General features: G+C 38.5%; 1 protein-coding gene across 4 annotated transcripts; it reads left to right on the plus strand.

The window, feature by feature from the left end:
- The first annotated feature begins 154 nt into the window (after positions 1-154).
- eno4 (enolase 4) lies at positions 155-18,374 on the plus strand. 4 transcript variants are annotated; one of them, XM_087144674.1, is made up of 14 exons: positions 155-329; positions 954-1,114; positions 1,278-1,457; positions 6,552-6,680; positions 6,896-7,086; positions 7,779-7,918; positions 9,297-9,457; positions 9,866-9,994; positions 10,545-10,607; positions 11,429-11,593; positions 12,314-12,439; positions 13,096-13,288; positions 14,274-14,341; positions 15,875-18,374. In XM_087144674.1, the coding sequence occupies exons 3-14, from the start codon at positions 1,299-1,301 to the stop codon at positions 16,073-16,075; spliced, it is 1,725 nt and encodes a 574-aa protein (XP_087000800.1). In that variant the 5' UTR covers positions 155-329; positions 954-1,114; positions 1,278-1,298; the 3' UTR covers positions 16,076-18,374. The 4 variants fall into 4 exon arrangements, with proteins under 4 accessions (XP_087000800.1, XP_087000801.1, XP_022110999.2 ...); XM_087144675.1 differs by having other exon boundaries at positions 1,313-1,457; XM_022255307.2 differs by lacking the exon at positions 954-1,114.
- The last annotated feature ends 78 nt before the right edge of the window (positions 18,375-18,452 follow it).

Below are 18,452 nucleotides of genomic sequence, written 5' to 3' on the forward strand. Positions count from 1 at the left end.
TTTTATTTTTTATAAGTTTTCTTCTTCAGATTTTAATGGACAATACCTTCCGAAATTCAACTTTTCTTTAATAAAATTTTGCCTCTGTGGAAATATTCAGGGAATGTTAACAGTGGATTATATTTCTAATTTTAATTGCCTTCCCATAATTCCTGAAGACTTCCCTTAGTAACCAAAATGGCGGCGTACACGAAGGGGTGTTGAGTTTGAATTTAAAGAACGCTGAATTTGAAAACGCTCGAATTGTAAACTTGTTTGGAATTAGGTCTGTTTGTTAACTTCTGAGTAAAAATACAAACAGCTTTGCAATCTGAGGAGTACATTTAAAGGTATTTAAGTTTACCACTAGTCGAGTAAATTTTGTTTTTAATTGGGCCTAGGCTTACGGCGCAACATTACTTGCGTGTGTAGGGCCTAGGTCTTACGTTAGAGCCCCGCTAACCATGCTAAAGTGGTGCACTTCGACGTTCAGTTGATTTCCCTCAGTGTTGCCAAACCTCTTTGTTGAAAAGCTTCAAATCCACTTGGTTACATGTAAATACTGGTAGTGGTACTAGGCCTAGTATTAGGCCTACCTTAAAATGATATGGGCTTTTGAACCTTTATGAACAATTTCAGTGTCATGAAATTTCGTCCAAAATTCAAACCACACAAACACAGCGGGGTCCGGAAATTTTACTGTAAGGTTTAAAAAATCACAGAAAATCCCACAAAAAACATGGAACTCAAGTAGAATCTCTTTAGGCCTATAGTTGATAAGTTCTTGTAAATCATCGTCAGGCTGTGTTGCTGGTCAAATTATCCCCCATAGGCCTATAGGCCTAAATAATTTTTAAAAATTCAAATTTTCTAGTTTTCACTGGGTTATTTTTGGGGGGTAGGGATAGGCCTACATGTAAGTTGTTTAATTTCTTTGTTACGTTTTCACTGGGGTAATTATTTTTTTATGGCAGGGACGACAACTTGATGACTTAAACCGGGGAAAACTTGACCAGGGGATGACTTGACCAGGGGACAACTTAACTAGGATTTCATTTTTGGGCAACAACTTTACCGGGGGACAACTTGACTCATTTCCTATTAGGCCTACCTCCACGCATTTACCCAACTACATGTACAAGTTTGAAAATTCTTTTTGTATTTTGGGGGTGCATTTTAAACATTCTAAATTTTTTAAGTCTTCATTTTTTAGAATGCATTATTATTCTCAGCCTATTTTTAGTTGCATGATATTGATACAATACTTTGCTTGAAATGTGACATTCATTGTTTTGCAGACACTCATTGTGGACTTTAAAATGTGTGCCAGCAGGGCGTCAGAGAGAAATGCAAGAGAGTTTTATGACACCAAGCAGAAGGCTGTCAAGTTCTACAAGGAGAATGGGGTACCAGAGAGGCTGGAGGAAATCCTCAACTCCATGTTTTATGAAAATCCTCCAGATGTTTACGGTCGCTTGGTAAGAGACAAGATGTTGACAAGAACCATTTTTGGTTCAAACTCAAACCAAGTTGGTTTGAGTTTGAGTTGACCTGATCCCAGACAAACACAACCTCAGTGCTTTATAGATGCTTGTTCTGAAGCATGTGATGGGGAGTACAAATGACAGGTTTTCATCTGAATGGGTACAACCAGTTTTTTAAGATGTATTTCTGAATGCATGTTGTCAGTTCGGCTATAAAAAGTACATGTATCATCTCTCTCCTTGCCACTGTTGAGATTCTGGCTATGATGTCTGTCACCTGCATCCACTGCACACTTATGTTAGCTTCAACATTTATCTTTCAAGGTTTGTTTTGGGCAAAATTTATGGATAGGTTGAGACAGAATAATCTGACTGGAAATCATACTGAGGGCACTGCACGGTGGCGACCACCACTGGTTTTTACCCTGTCTTAACTTACTTTTTTTTGTTTATTTCATCTGTATGTTTAAGCATCTTCGCTATATTTCGCCACTATCATGCACAAGTTTGTGTCAAGATCATTTGTGGCTGTCGTCGTAGTGATATTTTTGTTGTTATCACGGTTTCGTGTACTAGCTTAGACTTCTTGGCCTCACTATGCTAACTATGGCTACACCCAGAGTACTGTGTTATCATACACATGCAGCAAGTTATACAGCTATCGACCCATCCGGACAAACTCAAAACCACTTGGCCATGAGAACTTCCCAAGTGAAATTCTACCATGGAAAAGAGGCAAGAAAGCTGGCCTTCGGAGGCGGGTCAAAAAAACGAGGATTTAAGTCACCCTTATGGACCATTATCTTTGGGAATGTGTGATCCCTATCTAACAAGATGGACAAATTACACGCGAATGTTGGCTATTTACACGAGTATCGTGACATGCCTTCTATGCTTCACCAATACATGGCTTCATCTAGGTATTCCAGACAGTGCAATGGACATAGGTGATTATGAGCTTGTTAGGGGAGATAGAACTATAGACTCAGGAAAGTCTCATGGAGGGGGTGTCTGCATGTAAATCAATTTGAAATGGTGCAATAACTATTTGTTATAAGAACAGGTATGTACGCCAGACTATGAACTGATTGTTGTTGGTCTACATCCGTTTTACTTACCGAGAGAATTTAATCATCAGGTCTTTGTTGTAGTGACATACATTCCACCCCAAGCGAATGTGAAAATTGCCAGTGAATACATTGCCTCATCGAAGCAGCATCACCAGACTCAGCAAAAATTATTTTGGGAGATTTTAATCAGTGCAAACTGGAGACTGTATTGCTAATGTACAGTCAGTTTGTGCAACATGGAACTCGAAACAACGCCTCGCTAGACCAGTGTTATTGTAATCTTCCCAATGCTTTTACACCCAAATTATGTCCTCAGCCGGGCAACTCCAATCACAGTAACATTCTTCTTTTACCATCATATCGTCAAAAGCTCAAGAGAAGCAAGCCAGTGTCCAAGGAACAGTGGGTATGGAGCTTCGATGCCGTCAAGAAATTGGGAGCATGCTTTGACTGTACAGAGTGGGGTATTCTTATGGATTCAGCGGACTCTATTGATGAAGTCGTTACAGCATTATCTGATTATGTTAATTTCTGTGTTGATAATGTAATTCCTCTGAGATCTGTAAAGTTTTATCCGAATCATAAACCCTGGATATCCAAGGAATTGAAAAAATTGCTTAATCAAAAAAGGACGGTGATAAGTTAGGTGCTAAGTCTCTTCAAAGAGATATTGACAAGCAAATTAAGATGTCTAGGATGAAGTACTGTATGAGAGGAAACTGGAGAGGGATTTCCGTGAAAATAGCCCATGTGCCATCTGGCAAAAGATGCAAACGATTGTTGGCTATAGGAGTGCATCCAAGGAGGTGGTTTTAGATGAGGGGTTTGTGAATGATCTGGAGGATTTTTATAGCAGGTTTGATGTGCATGACTTCACAGCTGAAAATGTTTCAATCAGAGATGTTCTCCAAAACAGGAGAGATTACCCAAATGCAATGAACATAGATGTACAAGATGTTCGCAGTGTGTTTGCAAAAACAAATGTTAACAAGGCAATGGGTCCGGATGGAATTCCAAATAAGGTTTTGAATTTGTGCAGTCAACAGCTTGCTGATAATTTTACTTATATTTACCAATTAATTATTGATAACGGTATTATTCCTCAGTTATGGAAATCGTCTGTTATCATCCCAGTTCCGAAGGTCAACAATCCTAGTGAACTAAACCACTATCGACCTGTAGCCCTGACTTCAAATGTCATGAAGTGTTTTGAAAGAATATTGTAAGGATTTTTGAAGAATCAGGTGGATTCTTTAGACCCGACTCAGTTTGCTTACGAAATGAACAGAGGTGTTGAAGATGCTGTGCTTGCATGTATTCCTTCATAACCTTTATCAACACTTGGAGACCCAATGTTGTACACTGTATGTCCGGTCGGTCCTCAGCAATTTTTCAAGTGCATTTAATACTACCGTTCCTCATCTGTTAATTGATAAGTTACTCAAACTGAATGTTTCATCTTAACTTGCCTTGGTTATTCATAATTTTTTGGTTGACTGACCATAGTGGGTTAGGTGCAATAATGTTACTTCAAGAGTCAGGTCTTTGAGTCTAGGAGCACCTCAAGGGTGTGTGATCTCCCCAATTTTGTTTTCATTGTATACTAGTGATTGCCGATTCTCTGATTCAAACTGTGCCGAGCGTGGTCCAAAATTAGGTAACATTTATGAAACAAATTTAAATTCCTTTAACACCTTTAAAAATTGCTTTATTTCACAAAGAAAAGATTATATTTTCTAATCTAAAAGAAATGTCCAACAATATCATCATTAATTAATTAATATCATGTACATGTATTAAAAATGATACCAACGATCATGAAATGTGAGGGACGGACAGAAACTTCACTGAAAAAGGCAAGTTTTGGAATTTAGGAAGAGCTGGAATCCTACAATTGTTGTCCACATTAAGAGTAGACATGCCATGCTTTCTTGCAAACATGGGGTTAAATTAATTTTCTCATGGTAATTAACAGGAGGGTCACTTCAGGGCAACATTCCCAATATTGTCCATCCCTCACGAGTTAGAATCATCTTGTTTTCTCAAGGCACATAATAAATCAACAGGATTTAAAATGTATCCTATCTATTGATGATTATCAGTCACTACTTGAATACAAACTTATCAGCATCTTGGCTTTTATTGTATGAAGTTATACCTCTTAATTATCGTGAGGGACGGACATGTCCGTCCCTCACAATAATTAAAATGATAATTCTCAGGCAAGTAGCAATATTCTACATATGCCAACTTTGCAGGGTTTAATGATGCTGATGATGATCCAAATATTATTACATGTGTAAGGTCCACCTTTCTCCTTCTTCTATCCCAATTATATCTGGAGACCATCTACACACTTGACAAAGAAGAAGTAATTTGTTCATAAACAGTGTACAGCGTGGCACTATACTCTTCAACACATTTTCCAAGACTATATTTTGTCCAGCCCCAGAAATTGATATTTTCTGTGTGACAATTAATACATTCTAAGTGTCACTGAATTAAAATCTTGTCAGTTGAATAGTTAGAACATTAACCCTAACCCTCCTCAATCCTTCACCCGTTGGAGGACTGAGGAGTGTTAGGGTTAATGTTTTGTTTATATTAACCAAAGTTGAGAATTTTTCCAGGTATCAATAATAAATACAAATCTGTGGACTTACATGTAGGTGAAGGTAGTCATCTTATTGATGTCCGCCCTTCATGCCCTAAAAACTTCGTTAACAAAAACAAAACAAACATATTGAAAATGATATGTAGCCAACTTGCACTGGTGTCAGGGGTAAACATACATGTACATATGCCTTTTACTGAGAATAAGTATTCAGGAAATCTTTGGCAGAGCAATTAATGCATTGATGTCCGTCCCTCACGTCAGGGACGGATTTGGATCATGCTCTGCGATCGTTAAGTATGCAGATGACACTGTTATAAGTGGCTTTTTGCAGGATAACGCAGAGGCTTACTTTGAGCAAGTCGAACAGTTTGTAAATTGGTGTGATAGCCATCACCTGTTTCTGAATGTAAACAAAACCAAAGAAATGATTTTTGATTTCCACCGGTCTCAGTCTTCAAACCCCCATGTTTAATTAGTTATTCACGATCATAGCATAGAGCAGGTATCTGAATATAAGTACTTAGGAACTCTGATCGACGAGAGGTTGAATTGGAAGAAAAACTCACAAATTGTAGCTGATAAGGCGAGTCAAAGGCTGTAGTTCCTGAGGAAAATGGGGATTGAGTTCTGAGTGGACAACCGTATCATGGTTTTCCTTTATCAGTTAGTACTGCAGAACGTTTTTATGTTTAATTTTTGTGTACCTTTGGCAACCCATTACAAGAAAGCATTAAGAAGCTTGAAAGACGTAGGAAAATCCGAACAGATCTTCCTTCTATTTGTAGTTTGTATGAGAAAACTGACACATTCTTTTGAAGATTCATAGTATAATGCGTGATCCCACACACCCAATTCACGCTTGTTTCAACTACAACCAGTCAGGTATTGGACTGTGTGTTCCTAAGACAACTCATCATTTCAGACAGTCTTTCATTCCAAATGCCATCCATGCTTTCAAAAGCAATGTAAAACGGTAAAATTGCATTTTTTTTGTTACTGTTGTGTAATCTATCATCTACTAAATGCGTATCCCACTGTAGCGTCTTAAATGAGTTGTTTATGGGTGTTCCGGTGTTCGTACTGCTTTCTGTTTCTTTTTAAATATCTCTTCCTGGAATATCATCTAAAGGTTAGGTTGTAGGAATCTCTTTAGTAACCGTATGCGTAGTATTTTAATGTACTGTGAATTTTTTGGGGGGGTCTTTTTGAGGTTGGGTTGTATCGTGTCAGTTTGTGCCTGGTTTTTACCATTTGTATTTTAAAATATTTTATTGACTAAGTTTTTAGGTTTTGAATGTTGTAATATACCAATGTAAACTAAATTTTCATGTTTTTTACATGGACTAATAATAATGAATGACTTGAAAGTGCATATGTGCTTTTTTTCTCCCTCTATTTTAGTCAGAACACTTTGAGTCCCTGTCAATTCCACCTGTTATTCACAAAGTGATGGCTAGAGAGGTTTTAGATGGCAGAGGTCAGCCTACCCTACAAGCAGAGCTCCACTGCATTGTCAAAGGTCTTGAACAGGTACAAACTCCTTTCCAAATTTTCCATTTTCCCATTGTATACAGGTTGAATAATAATCCTACAATGTGCCAAGTTTTTCCTTACTTTTTCTAATTGTTCCTAGGCAATTTTCATGGCCTTTGAAAGTAAGTACATCGTCTGATCGCAAGTTGCCCACGTTAGTTTGCTCAATTGTTGAGTGTTAATTCCTCTGGCGGCACCGTTTTTACTCAAAGCATTTGTCAACTGTCACCATGGCCAGCACAAACCTGCTGATGGAGAGTGCCCCTGTTGAGAAAAAGGAAGCAGACGAGAAAGAGAGACAGGAATTTGTTGATGCAGCTCTTCAATTCATTCAAGGACCAATCACAGAAGCTATCAGTGGCATCGGCCCAGCCAATCAGGGAGAGATTGATGAAAATGTTTGGTGAGTTTTTGCTCCTGATTGGAAATTTTGGAAGGCAATTTTTGAAGGTAATAATTTGTTTAAACCTGAGTTTTAAAAGATACTGTTTTGTCATAATCATCAAGGTGTGTTTGAAGATTTGGGGTAAAATTTCAATTCTGCCCCCAAATTAATTCATGGGCTACTCTAAATTCTGAAAGCTGTGTTCCATCAACCTCCTTCCTGTGGACCATATTTGATATCTGACCTTAAGTCAGTTCCAGCAGTTGAAGATATCAAAAATTGTCCTGGAAAACTGTGGAAAAATATTCAGCAGGTGATCAGTAAATTACAAGCATGCAATGATTCCTCTGATCAGCTTATTTCCTTATTTTTCACTTCACACTTATGCCATTGAATATTGAAAAACACTGTACGAAGTCTTATAAATAATCAGGATTTCCTCATTTTGTCAAATTCCAAGTTGCATGCCTGTAATTATATTTTATCTTTGGGCTAACGAAGCTAAGAAATAAATGGAACCCTTTTTTTGTAATGTGCAATGTGAACAGTACCCACAATGACCGAGAATTCTGATGGATCAATAAAAAATTGTGCAAAATATCAAAAAAATTATCATGATAATACCTATCCCACATTTTTGGCTCAATCCCCATAAGTGCATGTATTATGCTTTTGCTCTTATCAATTTTTTTCAATTGATCGCATTATAGGAAGATCCTGATGAAATTCCAGACTGAGAAGGAAGAGGAGGAGCGTAAAGAACGTGAGCGGGCAGCAGAGCTAGAACCTTCACCTCCTGAACCAGCCAAGGAGGAAAAAACAATCTCTCCAAAGGGCAAGAAGAAGCTAGGTATAAGCTACATGTATGTCTCTGATAATTTACAGTCAGATCTACACAGAACGAGTACATATAACATTTTCTTCAATAAAAAACACATTTAAGTTGCATTTCTCAACATTGTCGTACATTTTTTCAAGTGTTAATCTACACTTTGGCCACTTTGTATGCCTGCTTGTTTGAGCCTAGATTTATGAAATGTGTTACAAAGTTAACACTGATATGGGATTTCCTAATTGTTTAATTTCAAATGATTCACAATACTTGATTGGATTTCTTAGTATTCTTGTAGTTGAGGCCTTTTCAGACCATCACAAGACCTCCAGTCTAATTTTGACTCACAAGCTATTCAAACGACTTACAACAGGGTATTCCTCTGTTATTGTTCACCCTGCTACTCGTTACGGTCTTGTGATGGTTTCAACTAATGTCCATGACGGTATAGTTGCCAGATCTCTTGTTTCACCAATTACAGTGAAATCCCATGAGACTTGACAATAGTGGCTAAATCAGGGACCTGACGACTACATGCACATGGTCACAGACGTTGAATCTGTTTCTTAGACCATCAAAAATGAGTTCTTATCCCTACACTATAGGAAACCTTGCATTGTCTTGAATTCAAGTCACCACAAGCGTATAATTAGTAACCCTGCTTCAACTCAGGCAACGTCTTCTTTTAAGTGAACTCCAACCAAAAAAGCATTGTTCTGTCATTCCCTGTTTGGACTTGCAACTTGACTTGTGGTTTACCTTTTGATTGACTAGCAGTTGATTCAGTTACTCTCGTGCTGTCATTACTCAGTACACTCTGCCCCTCCATATCTCAGTCACTACTCACTAGCATCTTTTTACAAGAACAGAAGTACATGTAGCATGAAATCACGTCAAATCAATCACCCAAGAATGATAGTGACTTGTGGGGTAGCAGAACAATAAGACATACATGTACCCTACTTTATTGGTACCCTACAAGAATTTCATCAATAAAAGTGTTTGTAATTTAGTCATAGCGGAGGAATTTCCCATTTAGTCATAAAGGAGGAATTTCTGAGGTGTACAGATCAATCACAAGTTGAAGTATTTTACGTATGAGACACTTGGTTGAAATTTCAGCTCATTAAAATGATGCTGGTTTAAACGGAAGTGATTTGAAAACTGCACTTCACACAGTGATTTCTTAGTACAATGAGATCAAAGGAATTTACCTCACAAAGATATAAATTTGTATGTTTGTATCTTTGTACACAACAATGCGGCGTTGCAAGTACTTTTCACATCAGCAGGTGATATTTTGTGTAATAAATGGAACAATTTTCGTCTGTCATACTCGCATAGCATTGTGTGTGAATTATTTGAAAATGAAACTCTGATTCTCATTTCTTTGAAGGGAGTGCCAAGTCTAGCACAGTCGTGATGGAGGAACCTAAAGAACCAATGCTCCCAGGTTGCAATGCTGCATGTGTCGTTTCACAGGCTGTAACTCTAGCAGCAGCAAAGCTCTCCAAGATCCAACCCTTTGAACACATTGCCAACTTGTACTCTTCTCAGGTATGGAGGAAGGACTGCTTGAAGCACATTATCATTGCATAAAAGTTTGAGTAAAATATGGGAGGATTTTGTTCAAATTATGTTTTGAAATAAAATGTGGGTTTTTTTTTAAGTAATTGTGCTGAGAAATGCAATGTTGGTGGATGGTACTTTTTCAAAGTGTTTTTGAAATTGGGGCTTGTTTCTTTAAAGAAAACAAATAGTGTAAAGAACATTTGAAAGCATTCAATGAAATAAGTTTTAACATACACATCTATGTAATGTTCTGTATTCTTCATCCATGCAGAGTTTTTATTTTATGATAATGTGTAACTGAGAAAAGGGCAAAAAGCCGATTTAAAGTGCGATACATTTTAGAACTAATGACGATAAGGTATGATTTTTATTACACTTATTATGAATGTTCAGGAACAGCAAGAATATGAGCTTCCCTTGTTGATGGTGAATCTTTTGAATTCTGGAAAAGCCTACCCTGGCAAGCAGAACCTCATCAAGGAATTGCTGCTCATCCCTAAACCAGGGAAGACCCTCAGGCAGGTGAGAGGTCAGAATATCCCCCAATACACTGGTCACTGATGGAGACAGATTTGAGAGACCTCAAACAATTGCTTATATCATGAAAGAATTGCTTTGAGTGAAGAATAAGTACCAGTGCTAGGTATTTGAACATGGAAAGCAACGTTGCTTAATATACCGGTAGAAGTGAAAGCAAAATGAGAAAATTGCATGTTGGAAAGGTCTTTAAAAAGGTCACGGTGAACCCAAGGTGAATCATTAATGAGTGTCAGCAACAGCGTGAGGCAAAAATGGACCCCAGATTTACAGAATAACTAGCCTGTTAACATTCTTTAAAACCCTCAAAGTGGAAAGTGCATTTTCTTTGGGAAAGGCATATTGCAAAACAGCTTCTGGTAAATTCACTCAACTCACTCTAGATGACGATGATTATTAGACTAGATAGGCCAACTGTTTAGGACGAGCATGCTGCAGATGTACAGTGTTAATCTGTTACCTTCACCTACCCCCTGTTTTGGCTTTTCACTTGCTTTCATTTTTTTATTTGATGTGTCTGTGCTGTTAACTATAGTCTCTGAAACAACTGACAGCCATCCACCATCAAGTGGGCAAGTTGCTTTTTCCAAAGCTGGGGGTAAGTCTGATTTACTATCAATATCATAATTTGTTGATCTCTTGGAGGGATTTAGAACAGAATGCAAGGAAGGTTCCCCAAACCAGCCCAAAGTTTGAACATATTGCAACTGTTTCTGTCATATAATACTCGGCAGGTCTGAAACAGCGAGAGAGCAAGTAATATGGAGGTTTGCCATTAGCTAGATATATTATTTTCTATGGGAAAAAAGAAAGGAATTAGTGTGTATGGAGGTCCCCTGTCCATTATTTTGCAGGGTTTGAGACATTCTTCCAGAGATGCTGAGGGGAAAGTAGCTGTTGAAAAAAAACAGAAAAAGAATATCTTATGGAGCAGCGCAGACATCCGGGAGTTTCACAGAATGGCAGGTAGCAAACTACACAGCACCAGTGAAAACAACTGCAACGAGCACACGTATATATACTGATCAAAGAAAAGATTGTGTAACCCGATGATTTGACTGGCTGGTGTGCACGTATGTCGCCATAGTCGCTGTTTTCACCGGCGCGATACCTGCCATTTTGCGAGAATCCCAGATGTCTGTGCTGCCCCCATTGGAAAGTTGCCACGCCTTTTGTGGTGACATATACCAAGCATGTTGACAAAAACCCCTCTTCCCAGTTTATTGCACTCGTAAAGTAATGGCATACAGTAAGCAATGCTAACATTGGTCCTGAACACTGGTCAGTTGGTATTACATGTATGGCTTTGCTTAAGGACCATGTTAAAATCAGTAAATTGTAGTGCAGTGTCTTGAAGCAAGCTTTTCATTCCCAGTTTCTTTTCATTTTGTGTCCTTTTTTTGTTTACTTTTGTGTTAGGTTCCTGGGTTATACGTGAATGACTTTGGTGGCTACTGTCCACAGTATGACCGGCCAGAGCAGTTATTGGACCTTGCCCAGGAGGCTATCACTGCTCTTGATCTGACCCCAGGAGAGGATATCTTCATTGGTCTGAACTGTGCTGCCCATGAAATGTTTGACTTGGTAAGTTACAACACTTGAACTGTCCACAGACAGGGATTCATGTAACCAAAATGTGTTGTAATCCCATGACTAGTCTACTAGGAGATCATCATGTGCACAGTGCACACATTCTAAAATTTGAAGTGTGCCTGCATTTTTGACAAGGTCTAAATATCCTTTTAGTCAAGAGTTCTTCATCAGCACTTCCCTTCAATTACTTCATGCAGCATTTACTGTTTGCTATTTTACTGCATAACTGATGACTATTGCCCAAAAGACTTTCCCTCTTCAGTTGTACCATACTCCCAGAGCAACCAAAGCACTGTGTCATTTTCAATGAGTACATTCGTATGTACAAAATACATTGGTATTCTGAGACTCCGCGTTGCTGAAAAACATGTCCCCTCTCATGTCTGTAGAAGTGTGGTGCAACAAGACTTGAAATATTCTTTGGCAGTTCAAAATATGAGAAGTCAAAGTGCTTTGAACCATTTTTGTGTTTGAACAGACTTTACATCAGTGGGAAATTTTCTCAAATTAAAATTAATGTTATTTGAGGCATTTGCTATAATTTTCTTTCATTAAAATGGAATAGTTCCCAATTGAGGGACGAAGTGTGATATAACATTTTGTCAGAGTGCCTGACTGTAAAAAGTTGAACTAAAAAGTGAACGGTTCAGCAAATTAAACATTTGCAATTTCATTGACAGTGTGTCTATTACCCATTCTTTGTTTTCACAGGATAAAGGAAAATACGAAACAGCTCAAGGAATGTTGAAATTACCAGATGACATGATAGAGGTGTATGCTGATCTCATCAACCGGTATCCAGCCATCATTGCCCTCATAGATCCCCTCAAAAAACAGGTTGGGGAACAAATGACCCTCATCAACTTGCCCCTTTGCCTAAAAGGAAACTCCCAACTAATTTGCCTTAGCTCCATCAGTTTTGTAGACCTTGGCGGAAGCTACTGACTAGATCTTTGTAAAAGGCTGGCAGGTATTGAGCATGTTTGACGGAGTCATTTCATGATTTCAATTCAGACATAGTCAACATGATTAACCCACCTAAGAAAGAAGAGCTAGCTAGTTGTCGTATCACAGTTTTTACTTAGGGATCTTATTTGACCATGAACTGTGTTTGTCCAATTTTTGTCTTATTTCCCTACACTTCTAGCTGTCAGGAATTTGTCATAGTTCCATTAGGGAAAAAAAGAAACAGAAGTTTCAAGTTTTTCTCCTGAATGTTTTATGCTGAATTCTGAAAAATCTTGCTCCTCGCAGCATTCCGACAATACATTAGTTGTATCTTAACTTTCAAGGGGCATCAAGACATTAAAAGTAAACATGAATTGGCTTCACCTTCCTAAAGTTATTCTGTGTTCCCAAGCCTCCTGTTGGATTAAAAGAATCGGGGTCAGTTAGGGTATCAAAAATGTGGTTATTCATGGATGAAAGGCAAAGAATGGTCAATTTTTTATTTTATCTGACTTATGAGAGCAATTTCCCATGTTTTTCTTTAGGACGTAGAGCAATGGCGCAAGCTGTGTGAACGTTTCAGCGAGCAGTGCTTTATCATTGTAGACAAGGCCTATTCCAGGGCTGAGACTCTTCTCAAGCAGGGATTTGGTGAGCTACGTAGTACCGCTGTCTCATTGAAACTACAGCAGATGACTAGTGTTAGTGCCATCACTGAAGCTGGTAAACTGATCAAAGGTAAGTCAGCAGCCAAACCACCATGTGAGGCATACTGCTGATTCCAGAGTGATTCTTATACTTACTAAATAAATTAAGAAATAATGTTACAGTTTTGAAACTTAATTTTGGTTTGGAGTTAAGGGTTTTGTTGTTTTGTTTAAAGAGTAATTGTGTTTAACAACAGTTGATCATACCCTCCCCCTGAAAAAAATTTGAACTAGTATCTGTAAGGCATGCATGACCTTATATGCAAGTGTAAATTCCTTGTTACTTAAGTGCTTCAGCTGTGTTCCCATTGGGCTTTCTCTTCCGTGCCCTTGTTGAAACTTACCCACGACTCCCTGTGAATATTGTTTTGCCTAAAACATCTCTGCATTCCAACTTGGACTTTTGTTTACAGCAGAGGAATGTTAATTAATTTCCATGTGTAGTTGATCAGTGTGCCATGGCACCAGTGTGTGATAATCAACCACGATGCTGCTTGAGTAGTTACACTAAACGACCAACATTTCTTCCCTTCTACCAAAATTTTTTTTTTCGCTCCAAACCCTGTCATATTTCTCACTATTTCGACTCATCTGCAAAGGCACATACAAAGTAGAACATGGCATGCAAAATAGCAGTACATATATATGTACATATGAATCGGTAAGCACAAAGGGTCAGGGAACTGTTCTTTTCGTGAGGCATTTTATAGTTCATCTGCAGAAGTTACTCAGGACAGTTCCCAGGCCGGTTTGAGGGCCCTGTGAAACCACCGTATGAAACACTACCTCTGCAGAAAGTTTCCATGACCACATACAGCCAGCACAATTCAGATTAATAGGGACATTGGTTCTCTGTGCATTCATTGTGGACTTAATTGTGCAATTTTTTCAAGAGTTCAGTCACAGTAGTCTAGCCAAAATAATATACTGGAACATGACTTAAGTGTCAGTTACTAAAAATTTCCCTGAAAAATTTGGTTACATGGAGTAAAGAATTTTTGAATGCTGATTTGCAGAGAACAATGCAGCTGTGGTGATTTCAAGTGTCCTTGGTGAGAGTCCTGATAGTTTTCTGGCTGATTTGGTAAGTTGGGTTTGATTGGGAGGGGTTAAGTGTAATCTGTACTCACAGTTGAAACTCCAACAAGAGCACTTGTCAGAAGCCATCCACCAGATGTTTTTCAAACTGTACCAGATTCAGTTCCAGTATAGAGTAATCTCACACCTGGAATTAGAAACAATCACTGTGGCAGTACATACCATGCTTTTGTTACAATGTCTCTCTGACCAGTAAGGTATAATGCCCATGTGCATGAAAACTCAAGTTCAAGAAACTGCACGAATACGGTGTCACTGTAGTTTAGGCCCCAAAAAAGTCTCCGGTTTCTGGTCAGGGTGTGCGTCTACCATAGACCTGTACGTTAGCAAAATAAAAAGTTTTATATTTGGTATAAAACAATGTCCAAAAGCTGCCAAACTTGCTTAATCAACTGTAACCCTGCTACTGCGTAATTTTAATGCATTTTTGATGGGGTATGGTTGAGTAATATGTACAGTAAAGGAGTCTCTCTAGTTCCCCGTACATTAAGTCGGGCACTCTTTTCAGGTGTCGTCATTTACCTATTACACATTTACATCTGGGAGCCAGACAAACAAGGTGGTCTTATGTCCTGTGTGCGTGTACCAGCTGAAAATGCTTTTAAACAGTAAAACTGGCTGGGGCCAGTCTTAATGTTGGTAGCGGCCGGTGTTATGTTAAAAGAAAAAGCTGCATCGCTGCACCACTTTTGGAGCCAGCACCTGACCAGAAACCGGAGACATTGGGGGGGCGGGCTTCTTTGCCTTTTCAAAGCATGCCATCACAATAGGAGGATGCAATTTGAAGTGGGTAAATTTGGAGTAAACACAAGATTTTACCGAAACCAAATAGTGCTCTCTATTATGTCCACCAAACATCAAATAGGCTAATTGGAACATACTACATGTGTACACCAGAATAAATTTCATATGTTGGTTGTGTTTCATATGTGGTATTACAGCTTGTGAAGGGCCACCCTCTACATATAGTAGGGATATTGTGTCGAAATTGTGCACTGAAAATGTAGCTCATTTTAAAAAAATATTCTCACTTAAAGTTCACTGCATTGACTAGCTGTTGTGCAGTTGAAGCAAAAGACTGAAGAACTGATAAGGTGCTGCGAGTGATTACTATTAAAAAGAAAGGTTTTTACATAAGTTTTTGATCAATTAAGATCTCTGATGAGCAGAAGAATGCATCCAAGGTATCAATGGAAAGCTTATTACCCGTAGTTTAGAATAGGGGTCGTCATTTATAATTATGGTCTTGGTCATTGTGTTCATTGGCTTGGTCATATTTTCCTTTGGGTTACAGTTTATAAAACAGGAAAAGGTTTTTTCTTTGGTTTTTTACAGTTCAAAAGAATGCTTGCACATAACGGTGTGAACCCTTTAAATTCCTATACTTTGTTAGATATCTAACCAAATTAATGTGTCCTCAGAGACCTGTTCATGGTGTGGTTTCATAGCTTTTGTACTACTTTTGAGTTGCTTTCCACAATGCAGAAATGCCATGTATATTTCCCATCCCACTTCACAGGCTGTTGGAGTTAGCTCCAGGTTTGTCAAGTTTGGTGCTATCAATCGTGGCGAGAGGATCTGCAAGTACAACCGTCTTCTGGAGATAGAAGATATGTTGATATCTCAGGACAGGATCAAGGCAACTGTGACATTTGGTTTCCCTGTCATCAAGCCACCTGAACCAGAGGAGACTGCAGAGGATGAGAACAAACAGGAATGATAGCTCTAGCATTTCTGAATTCTAACTACTAGGGGAATAAAGCTCTTTGACAAGTCGCTGCTTTTAGCTCATTTTGGGATATATTCCCGCCTAGGTTGCACACATTCAAATCCTTCCGACACTAAGGACAGATCCAGAACCAATTTTTTGGAGAGTCAACAAAATTTAGAAAATTTTACAGCATTTACAAACTTTTTAAGAAAGGGAAATTAAATTGTTCCCCAAGATGGTGCCCCTACCCTCACCTCACCCCTCTTTCCACCATTATCTGACATTGGCAGTGCTGAGATTTGCTGGAGGTTAACAACCTGTAACTATATGCTCTGTCTGTAGGGAATAGCTTTACTAGCAGAATTCAGTCAGATATCAATCACAAGTGGAATCATAAGTTTGGTTGCAGGTTCATTTATCAGTAACTGCAAGTGAATAAGTGAACAGATTTGAAGGGACTGTTTTTGGTTTGTGTAAGTGGCGTGTGGCTTGAGACAAGAGAACTTACGATCGACTAGCAATTAAAATGAGCTTAGTGTGACTAATTGATTATATCTCATGTCACCAGTCACTTCCTTAATAAAATTTGTTAAAAGATGTAAAAAACTTTAATTCATAAATACCTGAGACAGTTTTTCTATTCCTGTTGGTCGAGGCGCAACACATGACTGTGTATTAACATTATTTTGATAATGCCTGCTGAAAAGTGATAATGCCCGGTGCGTAAATCACGCGCTGGCACATGGATATGAGACAGTTGAATCAAGTCTGATTGGTCAGGAGTCTTATGCACGCGACGTGCCATGCACGCGCCAAGTTCATTGAAGGGGAGTCTATTGGACAATTAAAAAGGAATGTACCATAAAATGAACGGGGGTGTTCGCGAAAATGAAAGTGAAGATTTAGAACAAAATCATTGGAAATCCATTATATGTTGACTTCATTGACTCTTTGAATAAAGAGGTATTTATGAATGTATTTATGAATGTGCTTGGGCGGTCTAGCTTTTAAGACCTTGCTTCGGAGAATGAACGCTGATAAATGCCTGCGGCCAGGCATTACTTGCCTCTATTCTCCTGAGCGGCCAAGCACATAATTATTCCCTTATTAATTGACTAGGTTTTCTAGTGAACTATTGTTTTGACAGAATGTAACCTACATGAACCACTTTGTGTCAGAGGACTTGTAGCACAACCTGCAGGCTATCTACATACGTACAGCTGTTGGGTTAAAAAGCATCAAACATGCCTTGACTCTCCTCTGGCTGATGATTGAACATGCTGTTCCCTCACTTGATACAAAGTCCAATAGTCTGTGAAGTTTCACCATATGTTGAACTGAGACAGCCACTGAGTTGTGTAGCCAGTCTCGAACCATGGGTGGGCCCAAGTGTGTGTTAGTTAGAACTACTGCACAAGTTCTGTTCACATGACTCTTGTGAATTGCTTTGTGTGGCGTTTGGTTGTATCAAAATTTGTATGTTGCAATATGTTGCCTTTTTTTTCTGAATTAAAATTTCCAGCCAAAAACAATTCTACACCGAACATAAATGTAGGTGGGGGCATCAGGAAGAGGGAGCACTTTTCCCCTCTTTTCCTCATAGGTGATTTCATTGGCCCCAAATATTTTAAGGCCCACCTGCACAATTTGGAAAATCTAGCCCTGCTTTTGCGTGGAGCATATCTCCTCATCAGGTTCCTTTCCTGACACAGCCCACAACCATTGGTGACACTTTCTTTCTCACGTTTCACTTTCCTAAAAAGTTGGAAAAAAGTCAACTTACCAAAGCAACATGGTAGCAAGTAAATTTGATTGGAATGTGGGTGCCTGCAGTGAGCCAGTTTGTTATACCAACAGCACAAGCCCAAAATGAAACGTGTGGTATGTATTCTTGAACAGCAATGCATGCATTAGTTCTGCCCAGTCAGTACAACGGCATAAACACCAACCTGCATACGCTCCATGGTTTGTTCTTGAATGGCCATGCCTTGTTGAAATATGAAACTGAATTATTGCCATTTTTCAAGCCCAAAATATATAATTACTCCTATTTCTGTACATTGAGCACACCCACATCACTTTTATTGAACTGTACCATTTCAAATGTAAATGAAGACTTTTTTATACCAATATTTTCAGCAACATTAATAGACAGATTTGTATGAATGTTTCTTTTTGTTCATATTCGGTGTGTACAGTATGGAGACTAGTGTGGAAGTGTATTTATTTTTGGCTGCTTCAAAGTTATTAAAATGTTATTTGGTGTACTTGAATTTTCATTTAAAAATTAACAAAAAGAGTGCTTGAATTGTTTTTGATTTAATCTGGTTTCATTTTGTTAAAAAACTTATCCTTACTAATTTGCAATGAACTGTTTTCCATGGAC

The sequence above is a fragment of the Acanthaster planci genome, linkage group LG13 (genome assembly GCF_054643075.1).
Source record: "Acanthaster planci isolate LZ-2023a linkage group LG13, COTS_SCS, whole genome shotgun sequence".
Lineage (NCBI taxonomy): Eukaryota > Metazoa > Echinodermata > Asteroidea > Valvatida > Acanthasteridae > Acanthaster > Acanthaster planci.